This window comes from Lithobates pipiens, unplaced genomic scaffold (assembly GCF_037356315.1).
Source record: "Lithobates pipiens isolate NorthernLeopardFrog02 unplaced genomic scaffold, aLitPip1_a1.2 Scaffold_16, whole genome shotgun sequence".
Classification (NCBI taxonomy): Eukaryota; Metazoa; Chordata; class Amphibia; order Anura; family Ranidae; genus Lithobates; species Lithobates pipiens.
This window is the reverse complement of record NW_027507748.1, coordinates 553,991,709-554,019,383: the sequence shown is the minus strand read 5'-3', so window position 1 is coordinate 554,019,383 and position 27,675 is coordinate 553,991,709. Positions and strand designations below refer to the sequence as shown.

At 42.8% G+C, this 27,675-nt stretch overlaps 1 protein-coding gene across 1 annotated transcript in view; it reads left to right on the top strand.

Annotated features, from left to right (window-relative positions):
• LOC143983617 (retinol dehydrogenase 16-like) overlaps positions 1 to 27,675 on the top strand; it is a 100,306-nt gene that overhangs the window by 33,471 nt on the left and 39,160 nt on the right. Inside the window, exons 2-3 of the mRNA XM_077483535.1 lie at positions 3,605 to 3,938; positions 19,292 to 19,550. Of these exons, the coding sequence (XP_077339661.1) occupies positions 3,626 to 3,938; positions 19,292 to 19,550 (572 nt within the window). The 5' untranslated portion in view covers positions 3,605 to 3,625. The remainder of the gene's footprint in view (positions 1 to 3,604; positions 3,939 to 19,291; positions 19,551 to 27,675) is intronic.

The following is a 27,675-nucleotide window of genomic DNA, read 5'->3' as shown; positions in this document are numbered from 1 at the left end:
ATATGCTGCTGGAGGATGCGCAGCATTTTAAAGACTCCGATGTTGGTTCAGAGGTTGAGGAAGGGAGTAATGTGAGCCTAGAGAGAGGGGGTGCCCAAGAAGGACAAGAAACTGGCAGTCATGTTCCCCCAGCTGCAGCATACTGCCAAGTTTGCTCCAGTGACGGGGAGAGATGGGATGATAAGTTCACTGATTGTGCTTTGGTGCCTGAGAGAAGAAAGTAGGAAAGTGAGGAGGCACAACTCCAACAAGGCAGGATGTCCTCTAGGGGGAAGCTTAAGGGCAGCCACCCTATTGCATCACACCACAGAGCTCTGCAGGTGTAGGAAGCTGCTGACTCCCTGACGACTTCTAAAAGTTTCTTGGTGTGGGCCTTTTTCGACACGTGTGCAGCAGATCGCACCGTTGCTGTTTGCTATGTCTGAAGTGGATCAAGCATGGCCAGAACAGCAGCCGCTTGGGCACCACATGCTTGACCAGACATATGAGGACCTGCCATACCATCTTTTGGCAACAACACTTGAAAGACCCACATCATAGAAAAAGGCAGACTTCTACTTGCTTCTCATCTGGGATACTCTTTTGGTATTTTTGGCACAGGGTTCCCCTTAATATACATACCAGACCCAAAGGGCCTGGTAAGGGACTGGGGGGGAACCCTCTCAATTTTTTCCAATGATTTTTATCTATATTGCTGGGAGTCGACAATAAATCACAGCAACGAGCAGTTTTAAATTACATTTGTTTTCTTTAGAAATATAATTTTGCTGTGGTGCTGTTATAAACATGGGAAAGATGTGCTACTTTACAGGCAGACTAATGCCGCGTACACACGAGCGGACTTTTCAACATCCAAAGTCCGAAGCACTGAGTCCGTCAGACTATCCGATCGTGTGTGGGCTGCAACGGACTTTTGACTCGCCAAAGTCCGAAGGACTTTAGAATATGGAACATGCTTCAAATTTTTCCAAAGGAACTCCGCCGGACCCGGTCCCCTTCGAAAAATCCGCTCGTGTGTATGCTACTCCGACGGACTAAAACCGACGCTAGGGCAGCTATTGGCTACTGGCTATGAACTTCCTTATTCGAGCCGAGTCGTACGTCATCACGTTCGAATCCGTCGGAGTTTAGTGTGATCGTGTGTGGCCAAGTCCGCTCAGCCGAAAAGTCTGTCAGAACTCCGTCGGAATTCCAGCAGAACTCCGACGGAACTCCTTCGGAAGTCTGTCGGACATAAGTCCTCTCGTGTGTACGGGGCTTAAGGAGACCCCCCAGGCCCAATATTTAAAGATATATTTCATTTTTATTGTTTAACCTTAAAATGGTTGTAAACCCTCTATCACAACTTCAGCTTATTATAAGCCTTATTAACAAAGCTGCTGATCACTGTCTGTAAATGCTTCCTTACTTGTTTTATTTCTAATAATTCGCCCCGCAATGTTTGTTTATGTCCCCGGCTCATGCGCTCTCCATCCTTCAATTTACGGCACACTGTGTGACGTTCCCCCTCCAGCATCATGCCGTGTCTGAGAGTTCCGCTTTGAAGACACATGAGACTGGGCAATGTTTCCTGGCTTCCTTGCTTGGTTGCCATAGGAACGTCGACCGAGAACGAGGCTCGGCCACACTTGCTCGCGCATGTGCGAGATTTCAGCAAAGAAATATAAGGAAGGGTGGAACTAAAGTCCACAGGGGACTCAGAAATCAATACTCAAGATGGTGCAGCCTAATCCCGGAAGAAGATTTTACTAAAAACTTCTAAATACAGTAAGTAACAAGCGTTTTTGCAGATATTAGACAGGGCAATTATTTTAAATAATGTTACATATTATATAACCTGAAAAACTCAATAGAAAATGCAGAGTTTACTTCCTCTTTCATTCCCTGCAAAGGCAAAGCATAATGGACTACTATGCATCGCATAGTAGCCCATTATGGGTCACTTACCTGACACAGGAGCCAGCGAAGTCACCGCTGTCCCCTGTAGTCTGGCGCATCCATCTTCTCGGTGGGTCTCGCTGCTCCGCCGCGATGACGTCACTCCCGCGCATGCGAACGGGAGCCATCACGTGCGACATCTTTGTCGTCGACGGTGCCGTGCTCAGTGCGCCTGCGCGCCGCTGTCTACGGTGCATGCGCCGTAGACAGCGGGCCTGTCTTTCAGGCAAATATCTCCTAAACCGTGTAGGTTTAGGAGAGATTTCTTGGACCTACATGTAAGCCTTAATCTAGGCTTACCTGTAGGTCAAAGTGTGTTGTAAGGGTTTACAACCACTTTAAGCATTATTGAATTCACTGCTCCTGAAAATAAGGCCGTTTTTAAAACCTTTTTTTGCATTGATACATGTCCCCTGGGGCAGGACCAATAACTTGCATATAAGTCGATAAAATGATCACTTTTGATTCTTCACTTTCGCGTCGTATAGACTTTAACAGTGTTCGCACAATTTTTTTGCCTGTTCGCATGTTCTACTGTGAACCGAACTGGGGGGTGTTCAGCTCATCCCTAATGGTGACCTGGGAGGGTGGGAAGTAATTAAGACATTGTTTCCAAATTTTGAGGAACTTTTGTTGCGTATCATTTAAAATTACGGTTAGCATCTCATTGATTGTGCCCTGTATGTGACCGTTAACTTACGCTAGATTAAGGGAGGGAGATTTCTGCATGTGAGTGATAGTTTATTTTGTTGTCATAAAGATATGTGAAATTAGTAAACATTCACAACACAAAACATTTTTAATAGGTTTATGCAAAAAAGCTTCCCACAAGTTTTTACAAAGGTTTACTTGAAAATTGTGTTAATCATTATTTATACCTAAATCCTTTAGCACACTTTCCATACATCTGCTTAAAGTGGTTGTAAACTCTTTTTTTTTACTTTTACCTACAGGAAAGCCTATAATAAGGCTTACCTGTAGGTAAAAAAAAATATCTCCTAAACCTGTACAGTTTAGGAGATATTCCCCTCGGTATGCGCCGCTGACTGCAGCGGCGCATGCGCACAAGGGGATTCTCGGCTGAAAGTCCGGCAGTGGCTGACCGGCCGGGATGAAATCTCCCGCGCGCATGCGCGGGAGTGACGATATCGCGGCTCTGGCCACTCACAGCGCCGGAGCCACGATACCCGGAAGAAGCGCAGAGGGAGCATGTCAGCTCCCTCGGCGTGAATCGGCCAGATGTCGGGGCCTCGTTCTAAGCTAAGTATTTCATAATGAGCTAGTATGCGGTGCATACTAGCTCATTATGCCTTTTGCTTTGCAGGTGGTAAAAAAAAAAAAACATTAGCGGGTTTACTACCGCTTTCATAATTTATAGCCAAATCCTAAAGATTCAACATGACTGTGTTTTGTTTACATGGTGTAGTAGTAATTACAGTGCCTAACATATTATACGGTAATGTGATCACAAGTGATCAGATAATTCTGCTTGGATGGCATATTCTTACTGAGGATCTACTTACCTGAGGTTACTGCTTGCAATTTCTGGAAAAAAAATTACATTCTAGAAAGCTTAAATATGTGTAGGATACATATGTGTGTGTGTATCAAGCCTAATTGTGTGGTACCTTCCTAACATGCCCATTTATTTTTGTTTCTGTTACAGTGATTCCATCCTACTGCTATCATGTGGCTTCCTCTGCTAGTGGTGTTGGGTCTGATCTTCCTATACAGGTGGCATAGACAGAGTCAGTTACTGGAAGATCTTTCAGATAAATATGTCTTTATTACTGGATGTGACACTGGATTTGGCAACCTGTTGGCGAAACAACTGGACAGTCAGGGGATAAATGTTTTGGCTGCTTGTTTGACAGAGAAGGGGATACAGAACCTGATGAAAGAGGCCTCCAGTAGACTTCAAACAGTAATACTGGATGTCACTGACAGTCAAAGTGTCAATTCTGCTGCCAAGTGGGCTTCCACTATTATTAAAGAAAAAGGTGCTTAGTGAATTTTCAGCATTTGTATTTTCATTTTGCATATTTTTCTCATCTGCTTTGATAATCGTGCACATTTTTTCTAGTTATCATCTGGATTTGCCCCAATACAGTGGGAATCTAAATGGAGTATAAAAGCATTCGGGCAATAGAAATATGAGTTAAAAATAGTTTTGAAATTCCGGACATGCATCCCTACATTTAAAAATATTTTCAATGGTACCGTATTTTCCGGCATATAAGACGACTTTTTACACTAAAAGCAAACAGCCAAAAAGTGGGGGTCGTCTTATACGCCGCGTATAAAGCAAAGCCGTCTTGTATGCAAGCCGCCCGCTGCATAGCATCCCTCTGGATGCTTACTGAATGTGCGGTAATACTGTATACACCGCTGAGCCAATCCTGGCAAGCGATGTATTCTATTAGAGAATACAAAGCCTGCTCGGATTGGAGTAACCACCTCTGCCAATCCGAGCAGGCTACATACGGTAGCCTGCTCTGATTGGCTTTGAGAGTCAGAGGCGCGTGCTGATGATGTTACAGCCCCTGTCAATCCGTGCAGGCTTTGTATTCATTAATAGAATACATCGCTCGCTGTGATTGCTTAGCGCGGTATACTGTGAGACAGTGTTAACTGTTACACAAAGCGCTACTGAACATACAGCATTACCGCACATCCAGCAGGCTGACAGACTGGTCGGAAGGGGGTCGTCTTATACGGCAAGTATAGCACAATCCAACATTTAAAATGGAAGATTAGGGGGTCGTCTTATCTGCCCAGCCGCCTTATACGCCGGCAAATACGGTATATATGATTTATATTTATTCAGATTTGATGTTGATGATTTTGAAAATGTTTCTCTCTGGGGCCTTATAGTGGCTCTCCTGGGTTACATGGTAGCATTCGTAACTCAACAGGAACAGACACACCCAGGCCACCTACATAAAAAAAAAATCATGTTTTTGATTTCTGCAAAACACTTAAAATGATTATGTTGCCTGGAATTTTTATTTTTTTTAAAGGCAGCCTACTGAGTCCTGCAATATTGGGGACATCAAATGAATGCACCATGTGCAATAGGGGGATGTAGACATTCAACACACTCTAAGCCCTTGTACACACAGTTGGAGATTCAGATGGAATGTGTCCGATCGGACCGTTTTGTCGGATATTCCGACTGTGTGTGGTCTACATCGGACTGTTTCCGTCGGAGTATCCGACGGACCAAGTTTTCCAACTTGTTGGTAAAATTTTCCGACAAAATGCTCCGATCGGACATACTCCGATCATGTGTAGAGAATTCCGATTGGACAAAGTGCCACGCATGCTCAGATCAAATTCCTACACCAAAGCTATTGGCTACTAGCATGAACATAGTCCCGTCGTAACAAAATAACGTCATCACGTCGGATTTTCCGACAACTTTGTCCGACAGTGTGTATGCAACAGTTTCAGACAAAATCGGTCGGACGAAATCCGATGGACAAAATCCAACGGATTTGGTTGTCGGAATCTCCGACTGTGTGTACAAGGGCTAAGAGTGTTAGATCTGAAATACAGTTTCCTGACACAAGCATGGCAACATACACGTATGGGATAGGCTCTGCCTCTCGCCCAATCAGGACTGGTTATACTATATTTAAATAAGTCGCCTCCCCTTAGGCGGCATTCTCTTTTTTTTTTCTCAAATGCTTTTTATTTTTTCCCTCACCTTGCCAGATTCAGCTGGCCGGCCGCACAGGTTCAGCCTCTTTCCTGTGATGAAGCCCCTATGTTCAGTTGTAAATCTTCCATACATGGGAGACCCCCCAGGCCCAGATGCCGGGGGTGGGCTGGAATACTGGTCTCTTGTGGCAGGTAGGACACTACCCACCCGCATACATTTAGGCAGCATGGTTTCCCACCATTACTGGTACTCTCCAGGAGCACAGAGTATCCCCCTTATGGTGTTTAGGGGCCTGGTACCCTCATCGAATGGCCAGGAGGCTAGTAGACAGGGGGACATGAGATCCAGGGCAACGCCCTCTTCCAAAATGGTGGTGGAGGACTTCCAGCAGCCGGGCTAAGGGCTGTCTATCTAAAATGGCACCCAACGGACTTCTGGCCAATGAAGGTATATCAAGATAGTTACATATTTATTCAGGTTGAAAAAAGCCACAAGTCCATCCAGTTCAACCACAAAAAAAATATCATACAATCCCATATACCCAATTCTATACCCACAGTTGATCCAGAGGAAGGCGAAAAACCCCAGCAGAGCATGATCCAATTTGCTAAAGCAGGGGAAAAAATTCCTTCCTGATCCCCCGAGAGGCAATCAGATTTTTCCCAGATCAACTTTACCTATAAATGTTAGTACCCAGTTATATTATGTACATTTACAAATAATCCAGGCCTTTCTTAAAGCAATCTACTGAGCTTGCCAGAACCACCTCTGCAGGGAGTCTATTCCACATTTTCACAGCTCTTACTGTGAAGAAACCTTTCCGTATTTAGAGATGAAATGGCGTCAGGATGACTTCCATTTCGCCAGGAGCGGCCGGAGGATGCTGAAACAATCAGTGGACACCTGGAAAGGGGCTAGCTCCCCCCCCCCCATGCCTTTATAATGGAAAATTCACAACAAAAAGGTGCACAAACAGGGGAGAGTGCACACAGCGGATGCCAGGTAAGAGGGATAACTGAGAACTGCGGGTGGAGACAGTGACACTGTAAAGCAAACATTGAAATGTTCTTATTTAAACAGATTGCCTGTTTGTGCCATGCAGAGTCAATACGTCTACAGAGGTAAGACATACTCCTAAAAGCTTGCTATATTTCAGCAGTATTAGAAGCTATAGCACAAATGTCTATTTATTGCAGTTCCTCAAAACACCATCAGTTCTCCCAGAGACCAGCCACACAATATAAGGTGAGGGTTAGGTAAATAGGTACTAAAGGCATTAAAAGAGAGCATTGGGGCTAATCAAATGTAAATCTTTACAACCCTCATAGCCAATACCGTTCCTCAAAATGGCCAGACAGAAGCCTGAGCTCAGCTACAGCCCATTCAGAGTCCTGCCAAGAGAGCCAGCACAGAATGGAAGATACTCAAGCTGAGGAGGACACAGAGGGCCAATGCCTAGGATTCCATTTGCCTAGAAAGGTTTTATGCCAGGAATTCCTGTTGGAAGCAGCAACAGATAAAGAGACAGAGAAAGCAGATACTATTGCATTAACCAAACAGACAGTAAAAGACTCCCTGCCGGAAGTGTCAGGCAAGACCACACAACCAGGGACAGTGTCCAGCCCACCATTTGCACAAAGAAAGGCCCCAAGAGAACCATCACTAGCATCAGGCTCAGAGGATGAATCCCCGGCGGAGAAGAATCATTTGCCGGGTTTGACTTTGCGCTATTGCAACCCCTAGTAAGAGCAATAAGAGAGGCTATCGAGTTGGAGGAGTAAGTTACACAACCTGCAAAAACTAGGAAATACTACTCGCAATTAAAGAAGACGTTATTCTTGTTTCCCTTAATTGAGGAAGTAAGAGAGGTTGTGTATGATGAATGAAACAAGGTCGACAGCCATCTCTGTCCAATAGGTTTGAGAAGCTGTATCACTTCAAGGAGGAGGAGGTCCAGGCGTGGGAAGAACCGCCACTAGTAGGCACAGCTGTAATCAGACTAGCTAGGCACGTTACACTGCCAATTGGTGACGCGGCCCCCTTTGAGGATTTATCAGAAAGGAAAATAGACACGGAACTAAAGAAAGTTTATACAGTCGCAGGAACTGCCTGCAGGCTAGAATTGGCACTAACATCAGTAGCCAAAGCCATAACAACATGGGCAGAGAATGTGGAGACAGAGTTAACGGCAGATTCAGGAAACACATCAGTAACAAAGATCCTAGGTGAAATTAAGGTGGCAGGCTACTTCGTAGGCCAATTGAAAGGCCTTTTTCTAAAGCAATATAGAAGCTGCTATCTCGAAGGTGACGGAGCAAGTCAGGGTTGATCCCGCAAGACCTAAAGCCCAGGCGCCAACGCCAACCAGAAAGAAGACAATTCACAAATAAACCAAGAGACAAAAGGTCGTTTGGAGCAAACAGAAATGTCAGAAGAGGTTGGAGTAACCCTCAAACGTCAGTTACATGGGTGAACAAAGCTAAACAGGACACAACGCACAAACCCTTTTGAGGGTCTCTCCATCCAAACTGGCCCGGTTGGTACCCGTCTGTACCAATTTGCGAAAGTTTGGATGGAGCAGATCAAAGACCCTTGGGCCATTAAGAAAATCCAGGAGGGCCAGCATTGGGAATTTCTGAACCTTCCAGAGCTACCCCGATTTACCCGCACAAAACTTCCCCGATGCTATCACAAAACACGAATAGTTCTCGAATATGTTCAGTCACTCTTAAGGCCCATACACACGATCAGACTTTTTGACAACAAACATGCAAATTAGCTGTTTTGGAGCAACATCCGACTGTGTGTACGCTCCATCGGACAAACTTTTTTGGTTTTCATCGGACTTTTGTTGGCTGTGCGAACGGACAAACTTTCTGGCAACAAAAGTCTGATGGAGCAAAGTCTGATCGTGTGTACAGAAAACCATAGGACTTTTGTACAAAGTGCAAACAGGCATGCTCAGAACCAATGCAAAAGATCAGACAACAATACAGAAGTTGACCAAAGGTGGCGGTAAAGAGCAGAAAAACCACATGGTTTGGTGAAAGTTGGCTGAAAAAGTACTGCTGTGTGTATGCAATACAAGTTCAGGGTCGACGCCCTTTGTACAAAAATCCAAGGGAAAGTTTGTACAAAGTCCTATCGTGTGTATGAGGCTTTACAGAAGAGAGCGATAGAACCAGTCCTGATTCAAGAAAGATATCAGCCATTCTATTCTCCTCTTTTCTTAATCAAGAAAAAGACAGGCAATCTAAGACCGGTATTAGACCTCCGAGAGTTGAACCAGTACATAAGGTACAGAAATTCCAAATGGAATCTCTACAATCGGTCATACAAGCTATTGGACGGGAGGAGTGGATGTTGTCTTTGGACTTGAAGGATGCGTATCTACATGTTCCAGTCCATCAACAATGCCACAAATATTTGCGCTTTGCAATAATGGAATACCACTTTCAATTTGTATGCTTACCATTGACCTATCAACATCCCCTAGAACATTTTCCAAAGTATCACTCCCAGCCATAGCCAGGTTATGCAAATGGGGCCTGCGAGTTTTCCACTATTTGTACGATGTCCTCCCAGTAGCCTAAAGACCTCAAACTTTAACAGAACACTGGGAGATCTTGTCAAAACATTGTCGAGTTTAGGTTGGATCATCAATTGGCAGAAGAGTCAACCAATACCCACACAGAGAATGTTATTCCTGGGAGCCATTCTGGACACAGAGAAGAACGCGGTGGAACTCCCTCCAGAGAAAACAACAGCATTAATCTCCCAACTAGAAAGAATAACAACCCGGTCATACCTCTCGGCATCTCACTGCCTCAGACGATTGGGATCATTAACAGCCACAATCCCAATGGTAAAATGGGCCCGTTAAAACAGCGGAGAAGACGATTCAGTCATCAGCAGATCAGGCTATCACAGAGAATGAAACATTCCCTCAATTGGTGGCGGAAGCTGACCAATCTAAGGAACTGTCACCAACTCAATCCACCGATACCGATAGTGGTCACGTCGGATGCATCAGCAGTGGGCTGGGGAGCACACTGTAATGGGCACCTAGTCCAGGGCCGATGGGAGAGCAAGAGGAAAGAGGTCTCAAACGTGATAGAACTAAGGGCAGCCTTCCAAGCAATGAAGGCATTCCAGGATCAGATAAAAGGGGCCACTGTCCCACTTCAAATGGACAACAAGGCAGCGTTAGCATAGGTAGACCATCAGGGAGGAATGCGGAGTCAGGCACTCTTAGCAGAAGTCTCACTAATCATGAATTGGACACAACAGAATTTAAAGAGGAAGTAAACCCTGATGAGTTTACTTCCTCTTTCATTCCCTGCAAAGGCAAAGCATAATGGACTACTATGCATCGCATAGTAGTCCATTATGTGTCACTTACCTGACACAGGAGCCAGCGAAGTCGCCGCTGTCCCCTGTAGTCCGCCGCATCCATCTTGTAGGTGGGGTCTCGCAGCTCCGCCGCTGTCATTTGGCAAAGCCGCAAAGACGTCACTCCCGCGCATGCGCATGGGAGCCGACACGCGCGGCAGCTCCGTCGCTGAGAATGCTGCGCTCAGTGCGCCAGCGCGCCGCTGTCTACGGCGCATGCGCCGTAGACAGCGGTGCCTGTTTTCGGGCAAATATCTCCTAAACCATATAGGTTTAGGAGATATTGCTTGGACCTACAGGTAAGCCTTAATCTAGGCTTACCTGTAGATCAAAGTGGTTTGGAAGGGTTTACAACCACTTTAAGAAATCTAACAGCCGTATACATTTCAGCCCTGTAGAATTATTTAGCAGATATGCTGAGCCAGAAAATGTTGGACAACAGCGAGTGGGCATTAGACCAGACAGTTTTGCAGTGGGTCTGCGATCAGTGAGGTCAAGCAGACCTCGCTTAATGGCATCTACGGGCAACAGCAAATGCAGATGATTCCTGGGAGGGGAGAAGTTCCTGCAGGCAGAAGCAGTGGATGCACTCAACTCCAAATAGAGCTGCACCCTGGCATACGTATTTACACCAATAATGATAATTCCCAGATTACTGAACAGGATACGCAACCATCAAGGAGCAGTGATAGCAATCATACCTATGTGGCCACGCAGACCATGGTTCCCATTACTACCGGCCCTTGCAATGGAACCCCCGATCCCATTGCTAGAAATACCGAATCTCCTCCAACATGGTCAGGTGTGGCACAACAATCCTTCCAAACTCCGTCTGGCAGCCTGGAAGTTGAGAAGCAAAGGCTAAGAGAAGCAGGCTGTTCGAAACCTTAATAAAAAGAAAGGGCAGCAACAACTGACAAACTTATTCTAAGATATGGGAATGGTTTGACGCTTTCTCAAAATCCAAAGTTTTTGATCCTCTAGCACCAGGGGAGGCACAGGTGTTGGAATTCTTACAAGCAGGCCTGGAGATGGGCCTACAAACAAATGCACTGAGGGTACAGATCTCGGCCCTGTCGGCTCTGACAGGAGTGAGATGGGCTACTCCCCAGTTAGTGTGACAATTTTTGAGGGCCTGCAACAGAGTCTGACCTCAGACAAGATCATTTGTGCCCCCGTGGGACTTACAAGTAGTGCTGGAAATGTGGTCCCAGTCATCTTTTTTGGGGACCCAAGCAACTCCGTTGGAACATCACGATGAAAGCAGTTTTTCTCACTGCCATTACATCAAGTAGAAGGGTATCGGACATTCAAGCTTTAGGGTACAAACCCCCTTACTGTTTTCACCTACCTGACAGAGTGGTATTGAGAATACTACCACAACACCAACCAAAAGTAAACAAGTCATTTCACAGAAAACAGGACATTGTCCTCCCAACAATGCAGAAAGAGGCATCTAGACAAACACATGAGTTAGATGTTGGGGCCACACTGAAGACATACATACAGGAGACGGCCTCTTTCAGAAGGGCTGAGAACCCGTTCATTATTACAGCTAGGATAAGAAAAGGGCTAGCAGTGTCCACAAGGACTCTGGCAGTGTGGTTGGTCAGGACCATCAAGAGAGCTTATGAGGCAAGAGGCCTGAAGCCTCTAATGAATATAAGAGCGTGCTCGACAAGAATTATTTGTAGAGCCACAACGTGGTCAACATATGACACATTCCTGACTTATTATAAAGTAGATTCGGCAGCATTAACGACCGCAGAGTTTGGTCATTCTGTTCTAAGCGAAGTGGATAACTAATAAAAAATAAAAAAATCACTTCAGCATACCGTCCCTTGTGGTTCTTTTGGGCATGCTACATCCTATACGTGTATGCTGTCATGCTTGTGTCAGGAAAACTGAAAATTTTATACTTACCTGACAGTAATTTTCCTTTCCTGATGCAAAGCATGACAGCATACATGTCCCTCCCCTTTGGGCCTCGCATTTGAGTATAGTTACGAGAATGCCCCCTAGGGAGAGGTGACTTATTTAAATATAGTATAATCAGTCCTGATTGGGCGAGAGGCGGAGCCTCTCCCATACGTGTATGCTGTTATGCTTTGCATCAGGAAAGGAAAATTACCATCAGGTGAGTATAACATTTTCCGTTATATATGTCAGAGGCTGTAGCTCATCTTTTGCAGGTTGCTTCTTTTTGATTTTTTTTCTCAAGTGACAGAGTCGATTTAAAGCCTAAACACTAAATTTGATATTGTTAGGCAAAAGATTAAGTTTGATTGAGTCTTTCAATAACCTGTACAGGTGTTTGAAGTATCCGCAGTGCCTTGTGACAAATGTTCAAAGTCTATTTGTTGCTATGGGTCTCTACAAACAGCCCTCTATATGAATATAGTTAATAAAAGAAGAGTTTTTGTTTCCTGACACTAAATAGACACCTAAAATAAAAAAAAAGCATAATGGAAAAACTGTTGAATATGCGTCTTGTTACAGCTATGGTAATGAAGCCTTAAAGGGGTTGTTTTTAACCTTAATACATCCTATGCATCACTTTAAAGCGGGATTCCACCCTAAAGTGGAACCTCCGCTGATCGGATCCCTCCCCCCCTCCGGTGTCACAATTGACACCTTTCAGGGGGGAGGGGGGTGGAGATACCTGTCAAAGACAGGTATTTACACCCACTTCCGGGCATAGACTCCCATGGGAGTCTACGCCATTTCCTGCCCTGCCGCGCTGTCTGCTGGGACACACACGGGTCCCAGTGACAGCGCGGAGATTTCCTATTGCGCGGGCAACTCGTGCATGCGCAGTAGGGAACCGGGAAGTGAAGCCGATTCGCTTCACTTCCTGATTCCCTCACCTAGAATGGTGGCGGCAGCAGCCGAGAGCCGAGCAATCGATCGGCCTCGGCTGCCGGCATCGCTGGAACCCGGGACAGGTGAGTGTCCATTTATTAAAAGTCAGCAGCTGTAGTATTTATAGCTGCTGGCTTTTAATATTTTTTTTTTGGTGGAATCCCTCTTTAAAGTCAGCAGTTAAAGTTTTTGCAGCTGCTGACTTCACATGGCCGTAAAAGAAAAAAGGCATATACTATATCTCACTTACAATTTTTCACAAAGGTAAGTACACCCCTCACATTTTTATAAATATTTTATTATATCTTTTCATGTGACAACACTGAAGAAATTACACTTTGCTACAATGTAAAGTAGTGAGTGTACAACTTGTATGACAGTGTAAATTTGCTGTCCCCTCAAAATAACTCAACACACAGCCTAATGTCTAAACTGCTGGCAAAAAAAGGGAGTATCAGTATTTTGTGTGACCACCGTTATTTTCCAGCACTGCCTTAACCCTCTTGGGCATGGAGTTCATCAGAGTTTCACAGCTTGCCTCTGGAGTCCTCAACCACTCCTCCATGATGACATCACAGATCTGGTGGATGTTAGAGACTTTGCACTCCTCCTCCTTCCGTTTGAGGATGCCCCACAGGGTTTAGGTCTGGAGACATGCTTAGCTAGTCCATCATCTTTACCCTCAGCTTCTTTAGCAAGGCAATGGTTGTCTTGGAGGTGTGTTTGGGGTCGCTATCATGTTGGAATACTGTCCTGCGACCCAGTCTCCGAAGGGAGGAGATCATGCTCTGCTTCAGTATGTCACAGTACATGTTGGCATTCATGGTTCCCTCAATAAACTGTAGCTTTCCAGTGGCAACAGCACTCATGCAGCCCCAGACTATGACACTCCCACCACCATGCTTGACTGTAGGCACACACTTGTCTTTGTACTCCTTACCTGCTTGTCACCACACACTTGACACCATCTGAACCAAATAAATGTATCTTGGTCTCATCAGACCACAGGACATGGTTCCAGTAATCCATGTCCTTAGTCTGCTTGTCTTTAGAAAACTGTTTGCAGGCTTTCTTGTGCATCATCTTTAGAAGAGCCTTCCTTCTGGGATGACAGTATGCAGACCAATTTGATGCAGTGTGCGTGATATGGTCTAAGCACTGACAAATTGACCCCCCACCCCTTCAAGCTCTGCAGCAATGCTGGCAGCACTCATACATCTATTTCCCAAAGACAACCTCTGGATATGACGCTGAGCACGTGCACTCAACCTCTTTGATAAACCATGGAAAGGCCTGTTCTGAGTGGAACCTGTCCTGTTAAGCTGCTGTATGGTCTTGGCCACCATGTTTCAGCTCAGATTCAGGGTCTTGGCAATCTTCTTATAGCCTAGGCAGTCTCTATGTTGAGCAGGGGTATGCAACCTGGGGCCCTCCAGCTGTTGCAGAACTACAAGTTCCATCATTCCTCTTGGAGTAATTGTAACTGCCAGCCTTGCAATGCCTCATGGGAAATGTAGTTCCACAACAGCCAGAGGGCTACTGGTTGCCCCGATGTAGAGTTACAATTCTTTTTTTCAGATCCTCAGAGTTCTTTGCCATTTTTAGTGCATTTTCAGTTTTGCAAAAACACACTACAGTCCATTTAACATGGTTTCCTATGGGTCATGTTCACATCTGTGCATTTTATGAAAGGGCCAGGAAAGTTTTCCTAGTTTTTGGTTCCGTAGACTTCAATGGGTCCACAATGTATATTGAAAAATGCAAAATGCACCTGGAATATGCAAACTGCAACCTGCATAGGTGTGAACCAGGCCTAACTTGTTCCGTTAAGCTTTGAAAATGGAAGGGAGAAGTTGATTGGTTGCCAAGCACAACTGCTCTTGGTTTTGTCTGATCGAGTCTCCGTAATTTTTCCTCATAATATTTAAAATGCATGTTGTCAATAAAATGATTGCTGTTGAATAAGGCAACTGAATTCTGAAAATATAGTCAACTCCAAATTCAATTATGACAAATTTTCTTTATTTTCTTTAACCAGTATATTATTATTATATTATTATACAGGATTTATATAGCACCGACAGTTTACGCAGCGCTTTACAACATATGACAGTGATACATCTAAAAAATCGATATATCTATCACAGAGTTCTCTTATTTTATAGTATCCACAAACCCCCACCTTTCTTCTTGCTTTAGTTTACCAAAATTCTTAACGTGTAAAGATGGTCGTAAATGGGTAGAATTTCAAACATTTTTTAGGAAAAGAATGTTCTAAGAAAGTTTGTTTTTCTAATCATTAGTGCGTTGAATCGACATTTGTTTTTGACTGCAGTGATGAGAAAATTCAAAGAAGCAGGATGGAATTTTTTTTTCGAACAGAAAAACTTCTAACAGTGTCTGTGGTTTACATTTGGTAAAGTCCAACAAAGAAGGGGGGACTGGGAGGTAACGAACCTCGGGACTTTAACAGAATCAAATGCATGGATCAAAATAACAAGAATCGAAAATATAAAACACAAGGATTTTTATTAAATTACAAAATAGTAAAAACAAAAGGAAACAGTAGTACATCCATACAGCAGGATATAAACATTAATTGGATATAAGGATATAAAGCGCTACCACTCTCGACATGTTTCACTCATTAGAGTTTCTTCAGGAGATTGATGGTAAAGCTCTTTTGTATGCTGCAATAACAAAACATGAATAAGAAACATCCTTTTGAAGAGCGTATATGCATAAATACATCATATATATGTTAATTGAGATTGATGACTATAATCAAGGACAAAGCAAAAATTCATAATACAATATCAAAATTGAAAGGGCATAGAAAACAGATGATCAAAGAGTAGGAAAAAACAAGTCTCACCACATATGTTTAAATTCCGCAGTATGAGGATAATAAAATATTGAAAGTTGGAGATGGAGATAGCCCCAGAAAACACAGGGAAGCCGCGTAGCTAATGCTTGCAGAGAGGGACCCTCAAGTTGTATAAGTTTAAGGTGTGTAAATAAATAAATTGATTAATCGTTTTACACATACACTGAAAAACATAAAGTAACCCTCATTGATAGTAAATTTACCTTTAAATTAGGTATGCAGTTTAGGTAGAATCAATACAGAAGAAAATTAACTGAGTGGCTGGTGGCCCAAATACAGACACAAAAGCGTCAGCAGCTAAGTGCAGACCAGATGCTGGCTGAATCAGGCATGGATAAGGGCCAGTCTACTCTGTTTCATTGCTCTAAGATATGACCTTTTCAAACATTTATTGCTATACCCCCGTTGGCGTAAACGCGATTGGAGCTGCTTAGCCTTCCACTCAAATTGGCTTCTTCACTACAATTTCTTTTAAGTCGGGGGTACTGACCATATGGTACGCTGGCTATTAATGGTGCTGGGTGTGAACCGTCTCCAGATAGGAATCAAAATCATCTCCAGATTCCTATCTGGAGACGATACATTGATGACATCTTTTTCATTTGGACAGGAACCGAAAAAGATCTTCTGGCATTCTTCGAAAGCCTGAAGATTAATTCTTTTAACCTTAAGTTTACCATGGAGAGAAGCCAATCACATCTTACTTTTTTGGATTTGCTCATTTTTGTTGATTCCAATGGCAACATTGGATCTACTCTGTTTCATAAATCTTTGGCAGCTAACACTCTGCTACATGCTACCAGTTCACTCCCAGCACCATTAATAGCCAGTGTACCATATGGTCAGTACTTCCGACTTAAAATAAATTGTTTGTGTGCCTTCGTTTGGGCCCCCTTTATCCTTCTATATGTTTGGGTAGGATTTCTTGACCATTTCTACTTCCATTCTGGGCTCATAGTTATACTCTTTAGCCTTTGAATCCATGGCTCTTTACAACTTTTTTGGCTATAATTCATAGTTTCATAGTTAGTAAGGTTGAAGATACCAGTCCATCCAGTTCAACCTGAGTGAATGTCTACAATTGTCCCTATCCCTGTACATTGCACACTCACATTGGTCCCTACACTCAATGAGCCCACAATCCAAGGTCCCCATTCATATACTAGGGCCAATTTTGGACAAAAGCCAATTAACCTACCTGCATGTCTTTGGATTGTGGGAGGAAACCGGCGTACCCAAAGGAAACCCACGCAGCCACAGAGAGAACATGCAAACTCCAGGCAGGTAGTGTCGTGGTTGGGATTTGAACCAGCGACCCTTCTTACTGCTAGGTGAGAGTGCTAATCACTACACCACTGTGCCGCCCAACGAATTCCTTATCCATTTTCTACCCTTGTTAGCCAGCATCTGGTCTGCAATTAGCTGCTGACGCTTTTGTGTCTGCATTTGAGCCACCAGCCACTCAGCTAATTTTCTTCTGTATTGATTCTACCTTATGTTGTGTAAAACGATTAATCAATTTATTTATTTACACACCTTAAACTTATACAACTTGAGGGTCCCTCTCTGCAAGCATTAGCTACGCGGCTTCCATGTGTTTTCTGGGGCTATCTCCATCTCCAACTTTCAATATTTTATTATCCTCATACTGCGGAATTTAAACATATGTGATGAGACTTGTTTTTTTCCTACTCTTTGATCATTTGTTTTCTATGCCCTTTCAATATTGATATTGTATTATGAATTTTTGCTTTGTCCTTGATTATAGTCATCAATCTCAATTAATATATATGATGTATTTATGCATTTATGCTCTTCAAGAGGATGTTTCTTATTCATGTTTTGTTATTGCAGCATACAAAAGAGCTTTACCATCAATCTCCTGAAGAAACTCTGAGTGAAACATGTCGAGAGTGGTAGCACTTTATATGTTTATATCCAATTAATGTTTATATCCTGCTGTATGGATGTACTACTGTTTCCTTTTGTTTTTACTATTTTGTAATTTAATAAAAATCCTTGTGTTTTATATTTTCGATTCTTGGTATTTCGATTCATGCATTTGATACCGTTCGTTACCGAGGTTCGTTACCTCCCAGTCCCCCCTTCTTTGTTCTACTTTGCATATTTGGGATGTGGTATCTATTGTTTATATTCTTCATCGTGCCTGTTTGATATTTGGTAAAGTCCATTCATTCCAAAATAAAGTGTTAAAAGCAAAGGAAATATTTTGAACGACATTCAAATATTTGTAGAATTTTTATATGAATTTTCCTACGCTTTTTCCCCAAGAACTTTTGTTCAAACTTCTATCTATCTCTGGCCAACCTAAGTCTGAGCAAAATGAATTAAACATATTCAATACATGTCTGCAACACATTCACATTTCTTTATGTCTGTGAATGTTCTCATTTATCAAAGTCATGGTATATCTAATAGTATTTAATCACATTTAGCGTGCCTTGCTCTGTAATGTTGAAGATGTTTGTACCTTACCAAGCCACTTCTTCAGTTCCTAGAGTGTCAGGAAGATACCACAGCATTTTCATTTCACACCCTAGGACATCTTAATCCAGTCAACATGGATGTGTAAAAGTTGATTGTCCTAAAGCAGGATGGCAAGTGTGAAAGTTGTGGTACTATCCTGTCCCAGTTACATAACCCCATTGTTGGTGTCAAGAAACCTGTATAACTGATAGTTCCCCAACTTACACGGCTAAAGGTGTAAATTGTTGTCAATCCCTAGAGTAGAGGTGTTAAAATGACATTATATGTGGAAGAAAGATGGTTTTAACACCTGTTCCCCATCGATTTGACAACAATTCACACCTTTAGCCATGTAAAGCAATAAACTAACACTTATGCAGGCTTCCTGGGACCTTTTAAAGTGGTTGGACTGATTTTGTCGAGTACAAGTATAATCTAAAGCCTGGTACACACCACTAGTTTTTTTTCATTCAACTCAGCAGGTTGAACAAAAAAAAACCTTGACAGCTCAGGTCGGAGCCACTATACTAATCATCTGACTCTGCGCTATGATGTTCTGACAGGGGGATAGCCTCCCAGCCAGAACACTCTGCTCATGGGTTTTTCACCATTGGCTGAGATTGCTGATTGGTAGCTGGTTGGCTGCTGGTTTTCCAGCATGCTCATCTAACGTGAGCTGGCAAAATGGCCAGCTTCTGTTGGACCAGCTGTCATACACACAGGCCAATGTCCCCCAGATATTCATGTTCTGCCAGCTTCTGTCAGACAGGATGCTCTACACACAGGCTGAATGTTGGCTGGTTTCTGTTGAACTGGCCTATACTGGCTGATATTCAGCCTGTGTGTACCAGGCTTAACTTTAAATATTTAAATACTTTTAAAGGTGTCATGTTTTAGAAAGATGAAAGTAGAAAGCTTAACCCACTTATCTAAAACACTGCCATCTTCCATTTGTCTAGCAGTGTTACCTGTAACAATTGTATAATCATCAATTCAAAAAATGTTAATTAAATGCAACTATAAGTATAATGTTCTCAATATTTGATAATGTTCATTTGCAGGTCTCTGGGGCCTGGTGAATAATGCAGGCATTGGTATTCCAGGAGGCCCCAATGAATGGCTTTCCAAAGATGATTTCTTGAAGGTTATAAATGTAAATCTACTGGGTGTCGTGGATGTGACACTTCATTTCTTGCCCTTAATCCGAAAAGCAAGAGGGAGAATTGTCAATGTAAGCAGTGTGGCAGGTAGAATCAGTATCTGTGGTGGAGGATATTGCATATCCAAATATGGAATAGAATGCTTTTCAGACAGTCTTCGGTGAGACGTTTTACTTTTTTTTATTATTCACCATTTTATGAATGTAGATCAATATAAAGCTGTCTTCTTTTTTTTTCTCTATATGATCACTAATTCTCCTACTTAAGCTAGGAATAAAGTAAATATTGCAATAGTTCAACATGCAGTACATCCCCATTCCTGTGTTAAAAGATAGCTATAGTTTAACCTCTGACTCCTTCACCCCATTCTTCAAAGGCCTAATATATTATGAAAAATAATAATTGACTCTTCGGACAACTTTTACAGCCACCTGTTAATATTGTGCATGAGCAGGCCTGAGCTTTAGAGATGAGATGACTTTTGATGTTCCTGCTTGGCAGAAGGACACAGGCAGACCATGAATATGAGGGCTGTTGTTATAGTTGAGCATTTTAAAGAGGGGGTGAGGGGAAGCTTATTGACAACTGCAGTTATCTTTTAACTCGGAGGTGTTTATATCTCAACTCCTTACCTTCTTACTTCTTTAGCAATTAATGGAGACCATCAAATCTGCATTAAAGTGTGCTTATCTGCAGCAAGAGTAGTAACCTGCATCTAGAGTTGCATGTTATTGAGCTTCTGTAAATGGAGCAAAGCAACAGATTCACACTAATGCCCCCCTCCATATATTGGACATACTCACCTTTTCTTCAATTTCCTCACCTCAACTTCAATGAACAAAGAAAGACTGTACTGTGTAAGCTTAGAGCCACTCCATTTGGAGCCTACACAGGAATAAAGATCCCCCTCACCCTCATATGACAGTGCTCAATCACCTACACTGTTACATGAAGTAAGTCAGATCTACTACTATATCTATCACATATCTACTAACTGCATGATTTTCATGACTCTATATTTATATTTATATATTGCCTTATCTTAATTGACTAGGCATTATTGCAGAGTTATCTAATTTTCAGACATGACAATTCTGCATCTAACGGCTCTGATCTTTTGACTAGGCATTAGGGCAGAGGAACCTTATTTCCAGACATGATATTTGGTAGCATATTTAAAGCGGAGTTCCACTCAAAAGTTCTTATCCGTCTCCTCCCCACTCTGGTGCCACATTTGTCACCTTTCAGAAAGAGGAGGGAAGGGTACCCTTCCCCACTTCCAGACATGGTGCTGCTCTCTTGAATGTTCGGCCCCCTCCTCCTTCCTCACCCGCCGGGCCAATTAGAAAGTGTGCTTCACGCATGTGCAGTAGGGAACAGGCTGTGAAGCCAAAAGGCTTCACTGCCGGGTTCACTTAACAGCAATGGTGTCGGCTGCACTCAACAGCTGATCTGAAGATCGACTGGGGTGTCAAAATCACGGGCTCCCTGGACAGGTACAATTGTGCTCATAAATTTACATACCCTGGCAGAATTTAAGATTTCTTGGCCATTTTCCAGAGAATATGAATAACACAAAAACGTTTCTTTCACTCATGGTTAGTGTTTGGCTGAAGCCATTTAGAATCAACCAACTGTGTTTACTTTTTTAAAAACATAATCACAACAGAAACTACCGAAATAGCCCTGATCAAAAGTTTACATACCCTGGTGATCTTGGCCTGATAACATGCACACAAGTTGACACAAAGGGGTTTGAATGGCTATTAAAGGTAACCATCCTCATCTGTGATCTCTTTGCTTATAATTAGTGTGTGTATAAAAGGTCAATACATTTCTGGACTCCTGACAGACTCTTGCATCTTTCATCCAGTGCTGCACTGACATTTCTGGATTATGAGTCATGGAGAAAGCAAATTAATTGTCAAAAGATCTGCAGGAAAATGTAGTTGAACTATATAAAACAGGAAAGGGATATAAAAAGATATGCAATGAATTTAGAATTGCAATCAACAGTGTTCAAACTCTAATCGAGAAGTGGCAAATGAGGGGTTCTGTTGAAACCAAACCACGGTTAGGCAGACCAACTAAAATTTCAGCCATAACTATCAGAAAATTGTTGGGGATGCAAAGAAAAACCCACAAATAACTTCAGCTGAAATACAGGACTCTCTGAAAACATGTGGTGTGGCTGTTTCAAGATGCACAATAAGGAGGCACTTGAAGAAAGATGGGCTCCATGGTCAAAACGCCAAAAAGCCATTACTACGCAACTGCCACAAAGTATCCCACTTACAATATGCCAAACAGCACAGAGACAAGCCTCGAACCTTCTGGCACAAAGTCATTTGAAGTGATAAGACCAAAATTGAGCTTTTTGGCCACAACCATAAACAATACATTTGGAGAGGAGTCAACAAGGCCTATGATGAAAGGTACACCATTCCTACTGTGAAACACAAAGGTGGATCACTGATGTTTTGGGGATGTGTGAGCTACAAAGACATAGGAAATTTGGTCAAAATTGATGGCAAGATGAATGCAATATGTTATCAAAAAATACTGGAGGAACATTTGCAGTTTTTAGCCAGGAAGTGATGCCTGGGATGTACTTGGACATTCCAGCATGACAATGATCCAAAACACAAGGCCAAGTCGACCTGTCATTGGCTACAGCAGAATAAAATGAAGGTTCTGGAGTGGCCATCTCAGTCTCCTGACCTCAATATCATTGAGCCACTCTGGGGAGATCTCAAACGTGCAGTTCATGCAAGACAGACCAAGAATTTACAGGAACTGGAGGCTTTTTGCCAAAAGGAATAAAAGATAAAGAGCCTCCTCCACAAATACCACAAAAGACTTCAAGCTGCCATTGAGGTTAAATGGGGCAATAAATAGTATTAAGAAATAGTATTACAAACTTTTGATCAGGGTCATTTGGGTAGTTTCTGTTTTCATTATGATTTAACCACTTAACAACCGCCCATTGCCGATTAACGGCTTCAGGGCGGTTGTTTAACTCTGAGAGGCCGTTAATTAACGGCCTCCCAGAATTCTGCTCTCGCGCGCCCCCTGGGGCGCGCACTCGAGAGCATCCATGACCGCCGGGTCCACAGGACCCGGCGCATCACGGATCACGGTAAACGGCCGCTCGTCGCGGCCGTTTACCACGTGATCGCTCCGTCAAATGACGGAGTGATCACTTGTAAACAAACCGGCGTCATATTATGACGCCGGTTCCTCCCTCCCCTCTCTGTACCGATCAGTACAGCGGAGGGGAAAGAGATCGGTGTCAGCAGCAATGTGGGCTGCATCTGCAGTGCCCACATCGCTGCTCACCGAATTTAACCCCTCAATTCCCTGCCAATACTCTGCAATACCAGTGCATACTCTGCAATACCAGTGCATACTCTACAGTACCCCCCATTACTCTGCAGTACCCTGCCATTACTCTGCAGTACCCCCCAATACTCTGCAGTACCCGCCATTACTCTGCAGTACCCCGCCATTACTCTGCAGTGCAGTACCCTGCCATTACTCTGCAGTACCCTGTCATTACTCTGCAGTACCCCTCAATACTCTGGAGTACCCCCCAATACTCTGGAGTACCCTGCCATTACTCTGTAGTACCCCCCAATACTCTGCAGTACCCTGCCATTACTCTGCAGTACCCGCCAATACTCTGCAGTACCCGCCATTACTCTGCAGTACCCCGCCATTACTCTGCAGTACCCCCCAATACTCTGCAATACCCCCCAATACTCTGCAGTACCCGCCAATACTCTGCAGTACCCCACCATTACTCTGCAGTACCCCGCCATTACTCTGCAGTACCCCGCCATTACTCTGCAGTGCAGTACCCTGCCATTACTCTGCAGTACCATGCCATTACTCTGGAGTACCCCCCAATACTCTGGAGTACCCCCCAATACTCTGGAGTACCCTGCCATTACTCTGCAGTACCCCCCAATACTCTGCAGTACCCTGCCATTACTCTGCAGTACCCTGCCATTACTCTGCAGTACCCCGCCATTACTCTGCAGTACCCCGCCATTACTCTGCAGTACAGTACCCTGCCATTACTCTGCAGTACCGTGCCATTACTCTGCAGTACCCCCCAATACTCTGCAGTACCCTGCCATTACTCTGTAGTACCCCCCAATACTCTGCAGTACCCTGCCATTACTCTGCAGTACCCCCAATACTCTGCAGTACCCTGCCATTACTCTGCAGTACCCTGCCATTACTCTGCAGTACCCTGCCATTACTCTGCAGTACCCTGCCATAAATTGCCATACCCAGCCATACTCGGAGATACCCAGCCATACTCGGAGATACCCAGCCATACTCGGTGATACCCTGAAATACCCAGCCATAGACGCCCCCCACCCCTCACCGCCCTCCGGTGCTTCTACCAACTCGCCAGTACGATCAAAGCCAGAATCTTTTTATTTATTTTTTTTTTTTTTATTTCAGGCTTCCCAGCCTAGAGGTGAGATGTGGGGTCATATTGACCCCCAGATCTCACTGTAAAGAGGACCTGTCACCCCATATTCCTATTACAAGGGATGTTTACATTCCTTGTAATAGGAATAAAAGTGATCAAAAATGTATTTTTGGGGAAAAAAATGTCAAACTAAAATAAATAAAGTAAAATGAACAATAAAAAATAAATAAAAAAATTTAAAGCGCCCCTGTCCCCATGTGCTCGCATGCAGAAGCGAACGCATGCGTAAGCCCCGCCCACATATGAAAACGGTGTTCAAACCACACATATGAGGTATCGCCGCGAACGTTAGAGCGAGAGCAATAATTCTAGTCCTAGACCTCCTCTGCAACTCAAAACATGTAACCAGTAAAAAAAATTTAAAGCGTCGCCTATGGGGATTTTTTAAGTAGCGACGTTTGGCGCCATTCCACGGGCATGTGCAATTTTGAAGAGTGACATGTTAGGTATCTATTTACTCAGCATAACTTCATCTTTCACTTTATGCAAAAATTGGGCTAACTTTACTGTTTTTTTTGTATTTTTTTAAGCACAAAACTGTTTTTCCCCCAAAAAAACGCGTTTGAAAAATTGCTGCGCAAATACCGTGTGAGATAAAAATTTGCAACGACCACCATTGTATTCTCCAGGGTCTTTGCTAAAAAAAAAATATATAATGTTTTGGGGTTCTCTGTAATTTTCTAGCAAATAAATTATGATTTTTACATGTAGGAGAAAAATGTCAGAATTGTCCTGGGTGCTCCAGAACGCCTGATGGCGCTCCCTGCAAGTTGGGCCTCTGTATGTGGCCACGCTGTGTAAAAGTCTCACACATGTGGTATCGCCGTACTCGGGAGTAATAGCAGAATGTGTTTTGGGGTGTAATTTGTGGTATGCATATGCTGTGTGTGAGAAATAACCTGATAATATGACAATTTTGTGGGGGAAAAAAAATCTTGATTTTGCAAAGAATTGTGGGAAAAAATGACAACTTCAAAAAACTCATCATGCCTCTTACTAAATACATTGGAATGTCTTCTTTCCAAAAAGGGGTCATTTGGGGGGTATTTGTACTTTTCTGGCATGTTAGGGTCTCAAGAATTGAAATAGGCCGTCAGTACTTCAGGTGTGATCAATTTTCAGATATTGGCACCATAGCTTGTGGACTCTATAACTTTCACAAAGACCAAATAATATCCACCAATTTGTACTTATTTTTACCAAAGATATGTAGTAGTATAAATTTTGGCCAAAATTTATGAAGAAAAAATTACTAATCTGCTAAATTTTATAACAGAAACGAAGAAAATTAATTTTTTCACAGAATTTTCGGTCTTTTTTCTTTTATAGCACAAAAAATAAAAAACTGAGAGGTGATTAAATACCACCAAAAGAAAGCTCTATTTGTGTGAAAAAAAGGACAAAAATTTCATATAGGTCCAGTGTTGCATGACTGAGTAATTGTCATTCAAAATGTGAGAGCACCAAAAGCTGAAAATTGGTCTGGTTATTAAGGGTGTTTAAGTGCCCAGTGGTCAAGTGGTTAAAAAGAGTAAACACAGTTGATGGTGTATCAGCCAAACACTAACCATGAGTGAAAGAAATGTTTTTGTATTATCATTCATATTCTCTGAAAAATGGCCAAGTAATCATAAATTCTGCCAGGGTATGTAAACTTATAGCATAACTGTAATGTAGTGTACACACGGCCAGACTTTTCGACAGTAAAGGTCTGACGGAACAAATCCATCTGACCTTTGCTGTTGAAAAATTAGATGGACTTTAGATTTAGAACATGTTTAAAATCTTTCCGACGGACTCGAGTCCGGTTGAATAATCAGTTCGTTAGTATGCTAGTCCGACGGACGAAAACCGTCGCTAGGGCAGCTATTGGCTACTGGCTATGAACTTCCTTATTCTAGTCCAGTCGTACGTCATCACGGTCGAATCTGTCAGACTTTGGTGTGATTGTGTGTGTCCAAGTCCATTCCTTCGGAAAGTCCGACAAAAGTCTGTCGGGAAGACCATAGGACGAAAGTCCAGTCATGTGTACACGGCATAAGTTTCCATATAATTAAAGTCAGCAGCTGCGGTATTTGTAGCTGCTGACTTTAATTTTTTTTTCGTGGCGGGGGCTAGACCTCCTCTTTAAGTGTAAAACAACAGATTTCAAAAAGTGTGTTTCCTTTTTCATCATATTCTGTAATAACTTGTTTTCCATTAAGTGTGCCATTACTAAAAACAAATGGGTCAAGGATTTGTTAAACATAATCAATACTTATCTCCATTCTGCTGGTTCTGTGCTGGGCATGAGGGATGAGCTTCGGGTAAAGCATGGTTGACATGGCTAACTACAAACAATGGCATGTATATTTGAAAATTGATCAGTCCTGATGCACTGATGGTCTATCTCATTTCTTAAAACCCTAAAATGCCAGGACAATACAAATACATTCCAAATGACCCATTTTTGGAAAGTGGACACCCTAATGTATTTAGTAAGACCAGAGTAGTACAGTGTCACCATATAAGCAGTGTGGTGGAGCTCAGGGACACTAACTGATATATATACACACTTTTTTAACCACTAAAGCCCCGGACCAATAAACACCTTAAGGACCAGAGGTCTTTTTCCAATTTCGCACTGCGCTGCTTTAACTGGTAATTGCGCGGTCATGCAATATTGCACCCAAACGAAATTTGCGTCCTTTTCTTCCCACAAATAGAGCTTTCTTTTGATGGTATTTGATTGCCTCTGCGATTTTTATTTTTTGCGATATAAATGGAAAAAGAGCGAAAATTTTGAAAAAAATATATATTTTCTTCTTTTTGTTATAAGAAAAATCGAATAAACTAAATTTTAGTCATACATTGAGGGCAAAATTTATTCAGCCACATGTCTTTAGTAAAAAAAAAATGTCAATAAGCGTATATTTTTGGGTTTGCGCAAAAGTTATAGCGTCTACAAACTAGAGTACATTTTCTGGAATTTACACAGCTTTTAATTTATGACTGCCTATCTCATTTCTTGAGGTGCTAAAATGGCAGGGCAGTACAAACCCCCCCCCAAATGACCCCATTTTGGAAAGTAGACACCCCAAGGAAATTGCTGATGGGTATGTTGAGCCCATTGAATATTTATTTATTTTGTCCTAAGGGATTGAATAATGACAAAAAAAAAAAATAATTTTACAAAAAGTTGTCACTAAATGATATATTGCTCACACATGCCATGGTTATATGTGGAATTGCACCCCAAAATATATTCCGCTACTTCTCCCGAGTATGGGGATACCACATGTGTGGGACTTTTTGGGAGTCTAGTCGCGCACGGCACCCCGAAAACCAATCACCACCTTCAGGATTTCTAAGGGTGCAAATTTTGGATTCGACTCCTCACTACCTATCACAGTTTCGAAGGCCATAAAATGCCAAAATAGCACAAAACCCCCCAAAATTACCCCATTTTGGAAAGTAGACACCCCAAGCTATTTACTGAGAGGCATGTTGAGTCCATGGAATATTTTATATTTTGCAAAAAGTTGCGGGAATATTACAAACTTTTTTTTTTTTTGCACAAAGTTGTCACTAAATGATATATTGCTCACACATGCTATGGGCATATGTGAAATGACACCCCAAAATACATTCTGCTGCTTCTCTCGAGTACGGGGATACCACATGTGGGGGACTTTTTGGGAGCCTAGCCACGTACGGGACCCCAAAAACCAAGCACTGCCTTCCGGATTTAAATATAAAATGCTACCAAAAAAACTGTTAGCGATCGCAGGGATCAGGC